The sequence below is a fragment of the Lynx rufus genome, unplaced genomic scaffold, assembly GCF_022079265.1.
Source record: "Lynx rufus isolate CCGP_SWC_20201006 ecotype Redwood Valley unplaced genomic scaffold, mLynRuf1.p SCAF_14, whole genome shotgun sequence".
In the NCBI taxonomy this organism is placed as follows: Eukaryota; Metazoa; Chordata; class Mammalia; order Carnivora; family Felidae; genus Lynx; species Lynx rufus.
The window spans coordinates 25715769-25735710 of record NW_025814828.1 but is presented as its reverse complement, the minus strand read 5'-3'; the positions used below and the strand labels follow the sequence as shown (position 1 = coordinate 25735710).

At 45.1% G+C, this 19942-nt stretch overlaps 1 protein-coding gene across 1 annotated transcript; it reads left to right on the top strand.

The window, feature by feature from the left end:
- Nucleotides 1-14560: 14560 nt before the first annotated feature.
- On the top strand, nucleotides 14561-19193 carry NR0B1 (nuclear receptor subfamily 0 group B member 1). Its single transcript, XM_047075811.1, has 2 exons — nucleotides 14561-15731; nucleotides 18949-19193. Exons 1-2 carry the CDS (start codon nucleotides 14561-14563, stop codon nucleotides 19191-19193), a joined length of 1416 nt encoding a protein of 471 aa, XP_046931767.1.
- Nucleotides 19194-19942: the final 749 nt, after the last annotated feature.

Genomic DNA, 19942 nt, shown 5'->3' with positions numbered 1-19942 from the left:
ATATTGACATCAAGATAAAGCACAGAAAGAATCAACCCCCTCCCCCCCAAAAAAGATCACATACATACAGAATGTGTTCCTCAGTCTGATTGATAAAAATGTGGAAAACGTGGCCCATTCCAGAATTCTGTTCTGCCAGACTGCTGCAGGATATTCACTCTAAACTTTTATGTCTGTATATGTAGGAAAAAAAGGGAGTGGGGGTTCCTTTTAAATAAATACAAAAATCGACACTCACAAATTAGATACACAAAATGTGTATTAACTCAACGTCCATAAATGGTGATGGTATTATCAACTTGTGGCCCACTTGTTCTCTCCCACGCTCTGTCCCAACCACCTTTGTCTCCTTTCAGTTCCTTGACCATGCCAAGAGGTTTCCCACCTGAGGGCTCTGGTCCACCTGTACCTTCCACCTGAAAGGCTCTCCCTTCCTCTAGTAAATCCCATGCACTCTTTAGTGCCTGACTTAAATGCCACTTTGGAAAGAAAATATCCCCTTTGGAAATGTGTATATTAAGGTCCTCTGCCCACTTTTCAATTGAATTATTTACTTTTTTGGGGGTGTTGAATTGTATAGGTTTTTTACATGTCTTGGATATCAACCTCTTATCAGATATACCATTTGCAAATATTCTCTCCTATCCAGTGGGTTGCCTTTTTATTTTCTTGATGTTTATTTGCCATTATTTTGTTGAAGAGCTTTGCTGTGAAAAACCTTTTAGTTTTGGTGTAGTGTTAATAGTTTATTTTTGCTTTTGTTTCCCTTGCCTGAGGATACATATCCATAAATATGTTGCTAAATCTGATGTCCAAGGGATTACTGACTAACGTTTTCTTTTAGGAGTTCTATGGCTTCGAATCTCACATTTAGGTCTTTAATCCATTTTGAATATCTTTTTGTGTATGGTGAAAGAAAGTGGTCCAGGTTCATTGTTTTGAATGGAGCTGTCCAGTTTTCCCAGCAACATTTGTTGAGGAGACTGTCTCTTCCCTATTCTTGCCTCCTCTGTTGTAGATTAATTGACCACATAATCATGGGCTTACTTCTGGGGTTTCTCTCCTGTTCCACGGATCTATAGTTGTTGGTTTTTTTTGTGTGTGTGTGCCAGTGCCATACTGTTTTGATTACCACAGTTTTGCAGTATACAGATGGCCAACAGACATGTGGAAAGATGCTCAACATCACTCATCATCAGGGAAATGCAAATCAAAACCGCAGTGACCTATCACCTCACACCAGTCTGAATGGCTAATATCAAAACGTCAAGAAATACCAGGTGTTGGCAAGGACGTGGAAAGAAAGTAACCATCTGCACTACTGGTGGGAATGTAAATTGCTTCAGGCACTACGGAAGCCAGCGTGGAGGTTCCTCAAAAAATTAAAAATAGAATTGCCATATGATCCAGTAATCCCACTACTGGGTCTTCACTCAAAGAAAATGAAAACACTTAATTTGAAAAGAGATATGCACCCCTCTGTTTATCGCAGTCATTCTTTACAACAGCCAAGATGCGGAAGCAACCTACGTGTCCATTCATGACAGGATAAAGGAGGAGTGCTGCATATTCACAACGGAATAAATGAGACCTTGCGCTGTGTGACAACATACATGAACCTAGAGGGTATTATGCTAAGTGAAATAAGTCGGACTGAGAAAGGCAAACGCCGTACGATTGCACTTCTATTTGGAATCCAAAGCATACAACAAATGAACAAACAGAAACAGACCGATAAATACAGAGAACAAGCTGGTCGTCGCCAGAGGGGAGGGGAGACAGGCGAAACAGGCGAAGGGTCACAAACTTCTAGTTGTAAAATAAATAAGTCCTGAAGATGAAAAGGACAGCATGGGGAACACAGTCAATAATAATATGCTAATAGTGTAGGGTAACAGAAGACCACACTTACCGCGACGAGCACTGCGTGATGTATAGCGTTGTCCAAGCACCGTGTTGTACACCTGAAACTCAAAGAACAGTGTATGTCACCTCTACTTCAATAAGAGACGATTTTTAAAAGAACTTCCTGAGCGTCTTGCACTGAGTGCAAGAAGCCACGGAAAGTGCGTATCAGCACAGTACCCAGAACATAACAGGTGCTCCATAAAAATCTGTTGCTTGAAAACGGTCATTGTTCAAAAATGCAAAAAAGGTCAGACACGAGGAGCATACTTGTTAACAGGAGTTTGGACGTTTCAGACATCTGGACCTGCGTAGTGTCTCAGTGGCTTCAAGAAAAATTTCAACATTTGGGTATAGGACATATTTTAATTGTCTTATTCGAGTTCATTGCTCGTATCTGGGCAAAAAGCCCTTTTCTAATTTATCTTCAGAACGATGGTGACAGAAAACTGTGTATCATCAGGGCATGTTTCAAAAGCACATCACACTACTTGTGGGAGTAACAAGGCACGTGTGGATGTGCACGGAACACTTGGAGGAGTAACGGGAGGTTGCGTGGCAATTAAACATACCTGCACTGCCCCTACATTAACTACAGTAAGAGACACAGGGATGCACGTTTCCATGATATTAGCCTGTGAAGTACAAACGGTGTACGTTTGATAGGTAAAGTTCTTTTTTTCCTTTTTGGGAGCAGTTGTTAAACAGACTTTAGCCTTCTCGGACCAAGTTTTTCCAAAAGCGTGACGACTCGGCAATAAAGCAGAGTCTTTAGTTGGCCATCTAGTTTGGGAATTATGATTTGGGGGTGAATATTTCAAGGTAAGAAATTCGAATTATTTCAGATTTCATGCTTAAAGGAAGATCTTATTAATCATTGGACAGTTACTATTTCCAATGAACACACTGCAAGTTTGTGTGAAAAAAAGCAACTTCACTGGGTGAGGAATGGGAGGCGTCTTCAGGGTCCAAGTGGCCCTGTGGTAGACGGTATTGGTCACTGCCTCTTCTCACTGGATAGGGGCTTACATCCCCCTGTCTCACTGACATCAGACTTGGCCATGGGACTTCAAGGGCTCACTCCCACGGTAAAATTAGGTATCACAGCACTGCTGATATTAGAAGTAGCCACGCAACTCGCTGAGGCCAATGAAATATGGGTAGAAGTGACGCGTGTCAATTCCAGGCAGAAAATTTATAATCTCGTGGATCACTTCATCTCTTTTCCTTCTGTTACAAAATCAGATATGTCCCAGACGGAATTTGCTCTATCAGCCTGGGTCTTGGGGGGAAGATAGCATGAGAAAGAGCCACAACCTGCCCATGATATCACAAGCAAGAAACACACCTTTGCTGTGTGGAGGCCATCGAGATTTGGGAGGTTAATTGGTATAAAATATAAGTTAGCCCAAACTGACTGATAACGGACCCCAAGACGAAGAAGAGGCCGTTTATAAAAATGAAAAACACATGATTTGCACCCTCAAGAACAACGTTTCGCATCAGGGAGACAAATACATCAGAATAATTACAAAACAATAGATCAAAAGCTAATAAAACACGTGGAAAGTAGTATGATTACATGGAAGACGGAGAGGCAAACCCTAGAGAAAAAGTTCTGGAAAAGGTTCACGTAGAAATATCACTGAACCTGGAATGTGAAAGGCTATATATGAGTTCCTTCCTAAAAAGGGGACATTCTAGAAATAAAAAACCATGTTCAAAAGCATAGAAGTGTGAAAGAAGATTAATTTTTAAAGAAACAGCAAGAAGCATGATGTGGTTGGGGGATGTGTAATGTCTGTGCAGGCATCTAGAACCTGGGTGGGGCAAGAGTTGAGTGATGAATCCAGAAATGTTGTTAGATTATGAAGGGTCTTCAGCAGACTAGAATTAGAAACAGAGGAAAGACCTTTTGTCCTAGTAAGAATTAAGTATGTGACCTTGAATCACATTAATGAGTTTCTAGGGCCCGAGGACTAGGCATCTATACTTTTTTTAAAAAATTTTTTCAATGTTTATTTATTTTTGACAGAGAGAGAGAGAGCGAGTGAGCATGAGCAGGGAAAGGGCAGAGAGAGAGAGGGAGACGCAGAATCTGAAGCAGGCTCCAGGCTCTGAGCTGTCAGCACAGAGCCTGAGGTGGGGTTAGAACACACGAACTGTGTGATCGTGACCTGAGCCAAAGTCGGATGCTCAACTGACTGAGCCACCCAGGCACCCCTAGGCATGTATTCTTTAGAAGTTTGTAGCATGTACGTCTTCAGGGCTGTGACTTTTATACTAATTACCAATATTGTAAGGTCATTCTGTATATGTATATTTTAAACCATGGACAAAAACTAGGGAGAAAATGTGCAATTTTGAGGGCTGCCTAATTTGCACTGGGTTAGGGAATATTTTTCAACTTCTTGCTTCACACTCCCAAGTGTGGTGTCTTGATGAACTTGTTAGTGTTCTTTAATCAAGCAGATTTCCAATCCGTTAATTGCTCATTACTGACAAAAAAGCGGAAATACAAAACACCGGAAGGGCAAATAAACTGCCTTTTATAAGAAACAGAAAAAAAGATTACGAAGGGTCTTGTACAGCACGCTGGGAAGGGTAGTGAAGGTACAGACAGATCGGGATTGTGATTTCTGTCTTTGCCATTAAATACTCTCCCCTTGGAAAAGAATATCAGAGGCACCTGGGTGGCTCAGTCGGCTGAGCGTCCAACTTGGGCTCACGATTTGTGAGTTTGAGCCTCACATCGGGCTCGCTGCTGTCAGCGCAGAGCCCGCTTCAGATCCCCTGTCCCCCTTTCTCTCTGCCCCTCCCCCACTCTCCCCCCAACAATAAACATTAAAAAAGGAGAAAGAATGTGAGTTTCTACACCTGTACAAGGGGATTGATAACACAGACCTCGCAGATTGGTTGTGAAGAACAAAAGAAACAAGTAACGCTCGTTAAATCTTACTTCCTTCCCATTATGCTAAGGAGAAGTTTCACGAAATGGGTTGTGTTCAGGGTAGTTTTTAAGCCAAGGGTTGATGGGATCAGAATCACACTTTAGAAAGATCACTCTGGGAGCATTTGGAAGACGGACGGGGTAGTGAGTGGGACGACGAGAGGCAGGGAGGCCAGTTAGGAGCTCAGCGCTATAAAACCACCAAGAGAACACGAGGCTCTGAGCTAAGGCAGTGACAGTACCTGGCCTTTCCCCTTTTTTCTCACGGATTCCTTAGACGTCAGCAGCAGAGGTCAGCACTCTCAACAGGGCAGGGAAGCCACCTGTGATTTCCTGGGGACTCAATTTTGCAAAGGTAAACTCGAGGCTGGCCCCGTGCCCACCACACTAATTTAGATACCGAACCTCTGCTATGGAAGACCCTGTATTTTGATGCTTTCTGGGGTCCAGCTGAGGATGCCTCCTCCCAAGCTTCAAGTCCTACCACTTCCGTCCCATCCTTTCCTCATTCTGCTAATCCGATAAACTCAGCACCATTAATGTGACAATGGGAGTTGCCATGTTTTCTTTCATCTGTGCTTTCTGAAGATTCATGATCTCAAAACATCACGACCACTGCTTATGATTATGACTGTTATTTTTACATAATGAATACTATGTCGGGTTTTATTGTTAAGAGCAGTGATTCGCAAACTTGGCTTCTCATTACAGTGACCTGGGAGAATTTTTCCTACTCTCTACACCCGGGTCACAGCCCATACAAATCAAAGCAAAATCTCTGGGGATGGAATCCTAACGTCAGGACTTGCAAGTTTGATACCAAAGAGCTGCCAAATTTGAGGAGCAGAGATTTATGAAGTGATTTTCAAAGTTTAATGGGCAAATCATCTGGGGATCTTGCTCATATGCAGATCCCGATTCAGCAGGTCTGGGGCAAGGCCTGCAATTCCGCATTCCCGACAAGCTCCCAGAAGACACTGACGCTGCTGCTCTGAGAAACCCTATGTTGTGCAGCCAGGACTCAGTGAACCAGTACTATCTCTGGTATAAAATCACCGGAGGGTATCTGAAAGAAAATGTTATTATTTGTGATTATCAAGGAACAATTTTCTTGTTTCCCCTTGCTGCCAGGGTGACGTGTGGATTCCGACTAAGCGTGTCCATTGTCTAGCCATCCCTCCTACCTTACAAGTATCTGATGGAGTGTTGATTTAAAAAAAACCAAACGGAGTGAAACGCTGCATAATACAATCCACCCTTTTGTCAGGGCTCCACGGCCTCGAAATGGGGAACGCTATGCTATATTGGCCCTTAATCAAAGGACTTTAAAAAGATACCAAAGAAATCAATGTACAATTGCAATTCAGAATGTTAAATTAACATTTAATATATGCCAAACAAGGTAAACACGCTTAGAACGGCCTTTTCTGTTTGAAAAGGAGGTACTTCTAATGAGATTCAAGTTCATCGGGCAAATTAAGAGATGCCAGTAACACAAAAGTCCCCTCTCTCACACTACATGCAGTTCCAGATGCAACAGAAACGTCAAATTACATTTTTATTGCATACAGTGCTTCCAGTCTTGGTGTATATTAGCTGAATTGTTATGAAAAGCTTAATTTTTTTATTTGTGGGCATCCTTTCTTATATGTGGAACTTTCACTTCAAATGCTAAATGGTTACCGAATGAATGTTTAGGATCTGGTCCCTAATGGCACCTTTTACTTCTATCCATCAGACTCCAGTGGGCGGAAGGTCACAGGAGCTGCACTGGCCAGTCTGCCTTTGCCAGCCGATAAACCAAATTCCACCATCCTGAACCTCGTGGGCTCCCGACCATTTCCGGCTAAGTCCCATAGGAAACAGTTTTCTAAAGAACACATATACACACCCAGTCCTAACAGGTTCCTGCTTGCAGAACTGTTAATTGGGAACTCGTGGCTCAGGATACTAAGCGGAACACATAACATGTATCCCTTTTCGTAGAATCCTACTGAAATGACAACACACATGGTACAGATGAGATAAAGCCTTAAAGCTTTGAGAAGAAAACCATCTACGGGACAGAGCGTTGGATAGATTTTTGGAAGACGGAAGGAAGATATAAGTTACATGAGCGATAAACCAGGGCGGAGGAAAAGATGACCCAAAAAACACAGGAAAAGGCTACTGAGAAGGTCGGCATTTTCAACGTTTATTTATTTTTCGGACAGAGAGAGACAGAGCATGAACGGGGGAGGGGCAGAGAGAGGGAGACACAGAATCGGAAACAGGCTCCAGGCTCCGAGCCATCAGCCCAGAGCCCGACGCGGGGCTCGAACTCACGGACCGCGAGATCGTGACCTGGCTGAAGTCGGACGCTTAACCGACTGCGCCACCCAGGCGCCCCAAGGTCGGCATTTTCTACCTGGCAGAGAACAGGACCAGGCTGCTGGATAGGGCAGGTGATGAAGGAACTGTTCATGCAGGAGCTTGCTCAGACAGCAGGAGATGGAAAAGAAATCCCAGATAGGCAGTCAGGTCGGGGAAAGCTGGAGAATGACCAGTCCACAGTATTCATCACTTGCCATGTTCCAGGCACTGCTCCTGGTGCCCAGACACAGCCGTGAAGGCCTTAGTCTCTACTCTCATAGAATGCATATTCTCATGGGAGAGGCAAACAGTAAACAGATGATCCAATAAATATATATGTTGAACGATAAGGGCCAAGAAGGAAAATAAAGCCGCTAACAAGCGTAAAAAGGGGCAGACGTGCTATTTTACGAAGAGAAGTCGGGCAGGGAGCACCTCTCTGAGGATGTGACATTTGAGCCAAGCCTGAGAGAAGTTAAAAGAACGAACCAAGGGATATTCTGAAGGAGGATGTGCAGCAATCCAGATGACGGAGGCTGCGGGTTTGAGGACTATCAAGGAGGCCGTGTAGGTAGGGCACTGTGAGCGATGAATGGGAGGTAGACAGACAGCCAGGGCCAGATCCTGTAAGATCTGAAAAGCAAGGGCCTCTAGCCCTAGACTTTTTAAAAGTGTGATGGAAAGGGACACAATCTCACCTGTCTTTAAGCAGCCCTCTTCATCTGGAGAACTAGCTGCAAGCGGAGAACGCATGGAAGCAGGAGACCAGCGAGGAGGTTATTCCAAGAGCTGAGGTCAGACAAGGTGTGGTTTGAGCCAGGGTGCAGTGATGACAGCGATGGACAGGTGTTGAACCTGAGGTACCTTGTGAGAGTAAAGCTGATAAAACTGGCTACTGGGTTGGCTGCAGGATAGGAGCCAATGGTAACTCACATTGAAAGAGAGGCCAGAAAGCTTCCAGAAACATGCCCCAGCAATGTAGTGTGAGTATCCACGTCCAGCCATGCCTCAAGCCTCAAGAGGAGACCTGTGTGAAGATTCTGGTTTTGCTTAAACTTCTTTGAATAGATTGAGAAATTTAAGAAGCTGGGGTTAATGTCAAAGTATTTAAAAACACCCAAACGATCTTACATATATTTTATCGATCAATCGAGAAACAAATGGCTGGTAACAGCACTGAATAAAGGCTCAGTCAGGACAAATCGGTATCCAACAGCAAGTAAATACTCTGGCCTGCTTCCCTGCTTAAGCCTTACCTACCTCAAGAATTGAACATCTTGGGACAAAATGGTAACAATCCTCCTCCTGGCTGGCATTGACCTCAGGGCAGCAAGTTAAGGATGGCAGGCTAGGAACTTCTCTCCCCGATGTCTTTGTTTCCCTGCCCTGAATCTTCTTTTCCATACCTCTGATCCAACTCCAAGCACAGGTCGGGGGTCAGTTCCATGCCGGCCGTGGCTGGTTTCACAGTGCTTTGCAACACCACGGATATTGGCAGAAACCCGGTGGCACCATTCAACCTGGGGTGGGGAGGCTGGAAACTGACAGATAAACATCGCCACCGCCTCCTCTGGGTGGGCGATTCGGGGAGGACCTGGGAGAGTCACTTCTGTTGCTCATAGCAGTTACCTCACTAATGCACCTTGACGTGGGCCTTCCCTCATTCCCAGTTTCACTTTTCCAGTGCCCTGCTTCAAAGAAGTCAAGCTAAGGCAGCTTCATTGTAATAATTCAGCCACACCTGTCATGGCAAAGGCATCCGTTTGGAAATAAAAGTTTTGATTTTCTTCGTGACCAGCATTTGGCTCTGCTGCAAAGAAATTCACCTACATCCATTCACCTATTTTTCATTCTTCGTATGTTTGTCATACGAAGCATGTTTGTCACAAAGCAATTAGGTTTATGGCACTATGAATGTTAAATGCATTTAACTGCAAACTTGAACGACTTATCATCAACTGTAGGACCCCTTATTTCAAATGCATTTGATACGTACATGCACAGAGAATTTCATCGCACAAATGTGACTTAGTTAGGCAATATATCACCTATTGTCATATAAGTGGGCATTATATGCACGGTCTGATGTTTCTCACCTAAATAAATTGCAATCTAACTGTAATAGCTCACACTTTCGAGGTACTGTTAATCATTTCTTACCTTCCACGACTTTGTAAATACTGATTATATATTTACTTTCATTTTTGAGATTAAACTAGTAATCAGAGTGGTTAAAACAGGTGACTGGTATTTGGTAAGACTGTTAAAACCCACACAGTCACAGCAAAGGAGAGCAGGTTGGGCAACCTAGTGAAGTTAAAAGAACTGTAGTTGTGGAAGAAACTTTTCATTCACTGTTTCATTAAGCAGGTGTTTCCTGAGTGCTTTTAATATGCCAGGCAATGTACAAGGCACTCTAGATACACACTAGTCGTGGGGAGGAACTTGCTAAGAAAAGTCAAGGAGGAGGGAAAAAGAAAGCAATTTCCTGGGAGGGAGATATTATAACAGTTCCAGACCCCAATACAAACAGAAGTCTAATAAAATTTCCATCACCATTAGGGGGCATAGCTATGTGGGCCAAGGGAGCGATGCTTCCCAAATTGACCAGTCAAATCAATTTTAATAGCCTGTCCAGTGAAGGGGCATTTTTCAACCTGCCAGTCAACTGTATTAATTAGATAATCGGATGATCCGGTCCTGGGCTGAATGCAAAATTGGTTGATGCAGTAAAATTAATTGATTGGATGAACATGTTTTCCTTAAATGGAGTGGTTCTTTGATTTGGAAAGTGGATTTTAGAACATTTCAGAATTGCTGTGAGTATAAGCAGCATTATTCTACCTTAGTAGCTATGTGACCCTTAAGGCAGTGGATTACCTTCTTCGCAGCTCATCTGGAGGAAATATATAATGATGAGTTGATCTTCTTTAGGGGTTTCATGACTCAGCAGCTGAAGCCTGTGAATTCTTCCATAGATAGAGCTTTAAACATTCTGGGTCTTGGAAAGGAAAAGGAAGGAGGCTATCTCTTGGATTTTATCAACCACTATTCTTCCACAATGGCATTTCCCAACATTTACCTTGAAGAACAAGGAAAACACTACTGTCACTCCCTGCCACCTATTTACTGAAGGAACTGAATCCTGAGGCATTTCAGCTCTCTTAAACCTGGACTGAAAATCCGTATCAGGTTTCAGATCATCATGCCTTCCTAGGTCAAGAGGAGCTTGCTGCGCAAAGGTCAGTTTTCCAACTGTACCCGGCTCTCTCCCCACCTGTACTACACTCCTCCGTTCTTTAGCAAGAAGTGCATTACTTTGAAGTCGAAGGTTGCATTCAAGCAGGCAGAGCAGCGTTACTCCCATCCTGAGTTGGAACAGATAATGGATTCCGCAGAGCAGGTGTCTAACTGACCAAGGTCACCGAACAATGACTCAGTGTAAATACCCAAATTGCAGTTGTGGACACACTCGGCACATGACAGGTGCAGCTGATGAGTGTCCTTTTGTCTAGCTGTCACAGTGGTCTGAGGACACAAAACAAATCCAATGAAGAAGCTCGTGCCTGCCTTGGAAGGTTATGTCTTCACTGATCCCGTAGCAACCAGCAGGCTGGCCTTACTTGGTGCAAATTTCTGCACTGGTGTGTTTGGATGATTTTGTTTCTCAGGAACTATTTGTTCAGGGGAAAAAATGGAAAGTAGAATGATGAAGTCAGTTTCCTCCTGACATTTCTCAGGATGAAAACTTGTGAAGGACACGCAGGCCATCTCTCCTTAACAACAGTCAATCCAAAGAATCTAGAAAGTCCTTCAGAGTTGCAAATAGAAGACTGCAACTTCGAGAAGATCAGAAGACTCTGCTACTGGGAAATAACAGGGATTATAACCAACATGCTACAAGTCTGTGGTTCTCAGCGCTGAAGTGAGGCTTCAGTTTGAGACGTGCTTGAAAGGCAAAGTCAAAGGCATCAAATACGTGCAAGATGTGCATGATTAAAGTAACAAAAAATGGGCTTCAGTAACTCGGATTTAAAAAAATATAGCTGATAAGATGAAGAGTTTTATTTAAAAAAACCCTTCAACCATATAGGGCTAGGGTACATATAGTAAAATAGCTTAAAGCACTTTTTCTGGTTTCATAGGTGAAAAGCCTGACATATGGTTAAATGCTCTGAAAGCAAATGAATATAAACGTAAGTTGCTTTACATTTTCAGTGTAATAATGAGGTCAGCAAACATTTCTCTCAAGGGCTACCTTGAGAGAAAAAATAAGAATAACCCTTGAAGGACTGAGAACAGGCTGTACCTGCTAACTAACAAAGGTTTAGAGAACTTGCCCCATTTCACAAGTGTGAAGGCTGAAATGTCTTGTTCAATGTTTTATCTTTAGAATGGAAGAACCCAAATTCAAAGCCATGTCTTTTGATTGTTCACTCAGTCCTCTTGTTACGTTCCCACAGGGCCTGTAACACTCTGAGCAGCAAAAAAAGGCCTCCAGAAAGCTCAGTCCTATGGGGTTTGCTAATTTCTCCTCCCTCTAGGGTGGGCGCAGCAAGAATAGTGAGGGAATGCTTGCCCTGTGTTGAAACTATGAGCCTTCTCTTTTTCTAAAGGTAGAGTTGGGGGGCACCTGGGTGGCTCAGTCGGTTGAGTGTCTGACTTCGGCTCAGGTCATGATCTCATGGTTCGTGGGTTCGAGCCCCCATGTCGGGCTCTGTGTGACAGCTCGGGGCCTGGAGCCCGCTTCAGATTCTGTGTCTCCCTTTCTCTCTGCTCCTCCCCTGCTCACACTCTGTCTCTCTCTCTCAAAAATAAGTAAAGATTTAAAAAAAATAAAAAAAAAATAAAGGTACAGTTGGCCACCAAATATGTTGGAGCACCTACTGTCTGCCAGATTTTGTTCTAGTTGCTTGGATATAGAATGACCGATTCCTTGCCTTCTAGAGACTTGTATACTACTAGGGGGAAACAATCAACAAGCATCATATGAGATCAATCAATCCTATCAGATTCTGATAAATGTTAGGAAGAAAATAATATAGGGTAACATAATAAAAAAAGTAACCATCGCTGGCAACTTAAGGTGGGGACTGGGGTAAGCTGGGTCTTTCAGCAAGGCTGATAGTAGGGGTTCATCAAGCAGGAAGACCACTGATGTAGCAATAGCAACATCCCAAACAGTAGCTACAATATTGCAAATGGCAAATGATAAGATGGACAATGAGATAACATTTTCAATATCTATTATTGGTGCGGACCAGATGACCCATTCGGGCTTTTGAGTCTGGGCCAAGAAACGTGGACATGCAGAGAAAAAGAGAGACCGCTTCTGGGTGAAGAGTGAGGGTGGGCTTCCCTAGGAGAGATGGAATAATGGCGGTGATGGTGTAAATATCATCTCCTATCCCTCAAGTTATCACCCATTTTCTTAAAAAGGGGAGGGGAGGGAGAGAATGGTTGATACAGCCTACACTTACCATGTACCAGGCAAACACCTGACATAGAGTAACTCATGTATGGGGACTATCTCACAGAGACTACTGTCCACGTTTCACAAATAAGGGAAGTGAGGCACAGGGGGCCTAAGGCTTTCCTGTGGAAAGCTAAATAAGGCCCCCCACCCCAATGATGTCCATATTGTAATACTCAGAACCTGTGAATATATTATACGGTAAAAAATTTTGGGATGAGATTATTCTGAACCATCTCGCTTTGCCCGTTGTAATAAGGGAGATGGAAGCAGAGGTAAGAGTGACGTGGCAAGCAGCCAAGGAATACAGGCAGCTTGTAGATGTTGGAAGAGGCAAGAAAACAGATCCTCCCCTGGAGCTTCCAGAAGGAATGTCACCTTGATTTTAGCCCAGTGAAACTGATTTCAGACTGCCGGCCTCCAGAACTGTAACATAATAAATTTGAGTTGCCTTAAACCACTAGATTTGTGGTAATTTGTTACAGCAGCAGTGGGAAACCAATACATTGCCCAAGGCCACAGAACTACTAAGTGTCAGGGCCAGAATTAAAATTGAGGCAATCTGGTGCCAGGGTTGGAGATTTAACCTTTGTGTTATAGGGCCGCTCACAGACAGAATAAAGTTCCAGGTTGAATGCAAATATGTGTCTCCCAGGTTTTCCTTTTAGGCTCAGAATGCCAGGCTCCAGAGAAACTACAAAAGGAAAAAGATAATCCTATACCAGCTGGTATACACTAGTCTTCAGTCCTGGACCCTCGAAATCAATAAACAAACCTCCCATTTTGGAAAGGAGGAATTTGAGGACTAAAGGGCTGTAATTGTGAAGTTCCCCAGCTGGGTGGTGAAACAGTTAGTTATACAACAGGCAGGTGGTGATGTGGAGAGACCCACTGATCTCAGCGCCTGTGGAGAACTCAGGGAAGAAGCCTGCGTGGCAAGAGAGGATTAAAGGATCCAGGCTTCCTGAAACCTGTGTTTCTCATTATTCAGTTAGGAGGAGTGGAAGAAGAAATGTTAATTACACAACTATCCAAGGTACTACCTCTAGAAGAATCCAAAGTTCTCACTGTAGCAACATTTTAGCCCCATTTTGGCAATATTATAGCCCCAAACATTAGCCACTGTTACATCCTGGTCACTCTACCAGCTCTTTAACACAGCATCTATGACAGAGTGGGTGCTGGTAAATATCAAATGGACTCAACAAAAACGCTTTTGACAGCATCCCTAGACCAGTGCTTTTCAAAATTTAAGGTGCATGCAAATCCCCCTGGGGACCTCGTTAAAATGCAGATTCAGAGTCAGAAGGTATGGCTGGGGACTGAGATTGGCCATTTCTACCAAGTTACCATGTAATGCTGATAGCGCGGGTCCAAAGTCTATATTTTTCAAGTTCTCTGAAAATGAGACCTCCCTATACATATGCAAAACAGAAGTTATGCAAACTTTGATCACTTAATGAAAGTATGCAAAGTTGGCGCAGAAAAAGATTTTCCCTCCTTTATTAGGCACCTCTGCCCTCCCAATAAAGGGAGCAAATTATATGCCCGGGTTCAAGGGAAAGAGTTCGAACAGTGCCCCCAAATACCTGCTCCCTGCTCTCTTCTCTGTCTTCCAGAGGCAGGGAACGGTGTAATGAGACGAAAGAAGGGTTCAGGAGCTCCCCTGCCTCCGTTCCTCCTCTATTCCCAGCTTTTAAGGAGCATCTGCCCCTTCGGAACCGCTGAGGTCAAGGGCGAACACACCAGAGCACAGCGCCGCGCCCCCCTCCGCGCCCTCGCCCTGGCGGAGACGGCCGATGCGCGTGCGTGCGCGCTTGACATAAATAGATCCCAGGCGGCCGCCACCGGACAGACCCGGGTTCCGGGCACCACGGGCCATGGCGGGCGAGGACCACCAGTGGCAGGACAGCATCCTCTACAACATGCTCATGAGCGCGAAGCAAGCGCACGCGGCTGCGGAGGCGCCCGAGGCGCGGCTGGGGGGCGCGTGCTGGGGCTGCTCGTGTGGCGCGGAGCCCCTGGTGGGCAGAGCGGAGCTGCCGCGGGGGCGGACAGGGGCGCTCATGTACCGCTGCTGCTTTTGCGGGGAAGACCACCCGCGGCAAGGCAGCATCCTCTACTGCATGCTCACAAGCGCAAAGGAGGCGCAAGCGGCTGCGGAGGCGCCCAAGGAGCGGCCGGGGGGCGCGTGCTGGGGCTGCTCGTGCGGCTCGGAGCCCCCGGTGGGCAGAGAGGAGCTGCCGGAGAGGCGGGCCATGGCGCTCCTGTACCGCTGCTGCTTTTGCGGTGAAGACCACCCGCGGCAGGGCAGCATCCTCTACAGCTTGCTCACGAGTGCAAAGCAGACGCACGTGGCGCCGGAAGCGCCCGAAGCGCGGCTTAGGGGCGCGTGGTGGGACCGCTCCTACGGCGCCCAGGGCCTGGGGGGCAGAAATGCGCTGCCGGGTGGGCGGGCAGGGGCGCTCCTGTACCGCTGCAGCTTTTGCGGGGACGACCACCCGCAGCAGGACGGCATCCTCCACCACTTGCCCATGAGCGCAAAGCTGGCGCACGCCGCTCCCGAGACGCAGCTCGCGGCCCCTTTCTGGGACCCCCAGTGTGGCGCCCAGCGGCGGGTGGCCCTCAAGAGTCCACAGGTGGTCTGCGAGGCTGCCTCGGCCGGCCTGTTGAAGACGATGCGCTTTGTCAAGTACTTACCCTGCTTCCAGGTGCTCCCTCTGGACCAGCAACTGGTGCTGGTGCGCAACTGCTGGGCGCCGCTGCTCATGCTCGAGCTGGCTCAGGACCGCTTGAACTTCGAGACGGTGGAGATCACGGAGCCCAGCCTGCTGCAGAGGATCCTCACCACCAGGCGGCGGGAGACCGCGGGCGACGAACCGCCGCCTCTGTCCCCGCTGCCGCCACACTTGGTACGGCCGCTGGAGGCCGGGCATTTGCCGTCTGCCGCTGAAGTCCAAGTCATCAAATGCTTCCTTGCCAAGTGCTGGAGCCTGGACATCAGTACCAAGGAGTACGCGTACCTCAAGGGGACCGTGCTCTTTAACCCAGGTAAGGGCGCAGCCTCGGCGCAGGCTTTTCTCTGTTCAGGAAAGCGCTGGGCTAGTGCGTACCCGGGGCGCAGGCACTGAAGAGTTTTCTGTGGTCAGGGGAGTGTCGAGGCACCAGCGAAGAATCGCGAGTGACTCCGCAGAGTTGGGGGAGCTCCAGAAAGCACTCCTAGTGGGTGGGCTGCTGCCAGACACTCAGCGGAGAGCAGGGAGGTTGTTTGATGAGGTTTATTTTCTCTCTACCCCTTTCGGTTACTAAGGAAGAGTTTGTGCCTGCAAGAGACAGGGCTGTCCTTACGCTCTAGTTTTTTAAATCCAGTAGTATAGCTTTAAAACAAAAAAGTTCGCGTTCACCGCAAATTCTGCAACATGTTTTCCTGAAACCCAGTTCTGAAATTTACTAGAACTTTTTGTTCGAAGAAATGTACGCAGGCTGGCAAGAAAGTAAACATTACTTAAGGAGTCCTATACTATCCCCCGAGGGCACAGCCGTTCGGGACACTGGACTTAGTGTTTCATGGTTCTGCCCCTGAATGATCATTTTTACGGTCCTAAACAGCTGGACTATCTCATCCTCCAAGTGTCTTTATCAGGGCACCAAGGGGGCAGGGAAAAAACACCAGCAGGGGCCCTGTCTCTTAGAGCTTGCAGAGACCTTAGGCACCTCTTAAGCCCCTCTACCGTTCATCCTTACTCCACCCCATTTGCAGGTTAGGTAGCCTAGTCCCACAATAACCGCCAGTGAGTCGTGGAGCCCATTGAGTCGTGGAGCGTGGGTCTCCTGGGCCCCACAGGATGTCTGCTGCAACACTTTCAGGTTGTTACGTGCTGGACACTCTGCCCCACACGGTGCAACCGAATCATGAGAGAATATCTCCCTGGACCGCCCAGCACCTTTTCTTGAGTATGTCATACTACGAGAATTGTGTTTGACCAGAGTCCCTCCAGAAAGGTCACAAGCGGGCACAAAGTTTGCAGGCAACTTGAGCTGGGATAGTTTTTATAGTGTTCCCTTAACACCTTTTTTTCCTAACAGCAAGAGTCTGTGGTTATGTCCTTGCCTCCTGCCCAGTAGTTTTTTGAAAGGGTATAGAGCAGTATTTAATAGGATAATATTTCATTCAGAAGTCACATTTCCGTACCTAGAGATCTCTGCTCATCCCAGCCATCATAGTACATCACCTTTTGCTGCTATCATTCTTTTCCAAACTTGGCTGTGGATAAGGAATGCCACGGAGTGTGGGGAGAGGCTAGTTCAAAGTCTTACCAGGCTCTTGCCTAGAGGTTCTGACTTGGTAGCTGTGGTCCAGGGTCTGTGAATCTGCATTTGTAGTAAGTGCCCAAGGTGGTTCCTAAGATCATTTGTGAAATAGCGTTTTCTCACTCCTTCAGTCAGTGTTGTTAAACATCAACCACATGCCTTGTTATGTTGGAATAAAGAAAGGCAGGGGCTCAGCTTCCAGAAGTTTGTATTCCACGAGTTCCCCTCTTGCCCTCCACCCTGTTTTGTATACTTTGGTCACACACACACACACACACACCATCTCTCTCATTCTCTCTCTGCTTTTCTGAATCCTCTCTCACTGAATTTAATCAGCTGAGTGTGTTTCAAACAAATGCACCTGCTAATAAGCGTGTGGCCTTTCTTTGATGTTTAACCTTTTGTGTGTCCTGATCTTTGTGTTTAAACTTTTTTTCAAATTGTGGAGTCCATTTGTCTGCATTTTCTCTTTCCTGAATTTACTTTATAGGCATGTCTTTTGGGAGGGGGCAGTGTAAAAGGACGGTGAGTTCTGAAAGCAGAGGAAAGTGACAGGGAATTTACAAAATGAGGTTTTAAGGAGCGTGAATCTGGACCTAGAGGAGCTTCACGTTGCTGGTGGTGGTTCAGGCAAGCCTCTTCGTGCCTACACCAGTGGAATTCAAACAATAATACAGGGTCTAAGCCTGGATAATGAGTGTGGGTACTAGGGGATGTTAATGTGTGTGGCCAGTATAGATGGAGTACAGATGTGGCTTTATTTAATTCTCAATATATCAGATACATTTGCCTATAATAGGAATGACTTGCCTATTACTATTAGTAATTTTTCAAAGAATTCTGGCTGGTCCTGCTAGTCTGTTGGTTACCAGGGTGTTATTGAAATAGTTAACTGCTGGATTTTGTAGGAAAGGGAAGGAAAATTGATTGTCTTAATCACTGAGAACTTTTAAACAGTACAATAAATTCGCAATTATTTAAATACAAGTTAAGGAACTTGACAGTAATATAACTGTCATGCAGCCTCAAAGAACTTTTAAAGCAGCCTCCTCTTACCACCTTCCTGATAAAACTTCCAGGCACTTTATCTTTCCTGCATTGTATTTCATTCAGTTTTACTGGGGTTTTCACACTATACTGCAAGGAGGTCAAGCATTCCCTGTCAGTAAAGTTACTTTTGAGCCATATGGTGATCGATGATGTTTGCATGTTTACTTTTTAACCTTTTAAAGACCTCTGACTTTAGTAGACCTCTTTAGTATTATTTTAAAAATGATTTTGTGTTAATCATTAGAATCAATTTTTTTAAACCTTCCCCAATACGGAAATCACAGTACAATGAGCTAAATGGCCAGTGTTATCTCTTAAATTACTAAAGGCCTGGAGACTAGAATCAGCCTGTAGGCAAACAGTTAGGATGCACCTCAAGAGTCACTGTTTGTGGCTGTGAGGTTTACCACCACCAGCTGGCTAATCACTGTATTGGTGGGAAATTCAAGGGAGGATGCTAAAATATTTGTCATCTGGCAAAACCTGTAGTCATTCTCCAATGGCCTGTTTCCCATAGGTAAAATGTAGAGTGCTCACTTCTGGAAACAATTTTAATGTCTTCCTATTTGCACAGTAAATTGGAGCCTTGATTCATTAAGTGATATTCTACTGTCATATTGAATAAATGTGTATCTGTTTGGCTCCGGCCTAGCAGTTTTCAAATGTGAGGCTACAAACACAGTAACTATTAAATAACTATGTGATAGTTCATTCTTGGAAGCATTGCTTCTGAAAACTTAGAACTGGTTTGGCATTTTATCCTTGTTCTAGAAACCCTTTGCAGTAGGAAGCTTGAACTCTTGTTTAATGTGGGAAGGGGCAGAAATGGGTATATTTAAAAAGCGAGCCAAGGATGCTGAGTGAGCTATTTCCAATAAAGAGACTGTTCTCCCTTTTTCTCCTCCAGGCCTGCCAGGCCTGCAGTGCGTCACGTACATCCAGGGACTTCAGTGGGGAACTCAGCAGATACTCAGCGACCACATCAGGATGACGCACAGGGGGCACCACATCAGATTCGCCCAACTGAATAGCGCCCTCTTCCTACTGAGATACGTCAATGCCAATGTCCTTGCGGAACTGTTTTTCAGGCCCGTCATCGGTTCAGTCAGCATGGATGATATGATGCTGGAAATGCTCTGTGGGAAGTTATGAAGGTGTGGGGGCCGCACGGGTGCAGTTGACAATGAGAGAAAGATAAGGAACCGGAGGCAGAACAGTGTAAAAAAAAATAATGTAAAATAGACTTATTTTTCTATGCATATTTTTGTATTCGATTAAAGAAAAACTTGAGTTCTAGACCCTTAGAAAATCCTCTGATCCATACTGTTTCATCATGAAGAAAAACGTTTACCAGCAGGTAACACATCTCTGTCCATCTTTGAGAAGAGAGCAGGATGTTGCTGTCATAACCTCTTTTCACACTTTTAGTGACTCTCTCCAGTGAACCTACTAAAATCAAATCTGTAATAGTAAGTTATAATAAATGTTAAGGTGTTAACCATTAACTTGATTGCAAAAAAGAAACCCAGAGCTTAAGCAAGGCTTCAAAAAATATCAAAAACCTAGCCCACAAAAACAAAAATAAAGTTACCTTTGGAGGTGGCACCATAACATTTAATGTGAAGACTCTCCTTGCACCAACTGGAGTTAAGTGGCAATCTGTGAGCACAGAGACACCTGAAAGGGAAGTCAGAGCTTTTCAGAATTTTAGTTTAAGACTTTATGCAATAAAGTTCAACAAGAAACTTGTATTCTATACGGAGGAGCTATAGCTCTAGAAAGCTCAACATGGTTATAAACCCCAAATGGTATCTCATCTTTAAGGTACATTACATATGTAACTGTCACCTTGAACAAGCATGGCATAAAATTATTAAGGGACTTGATTGTTGACTCTTGCT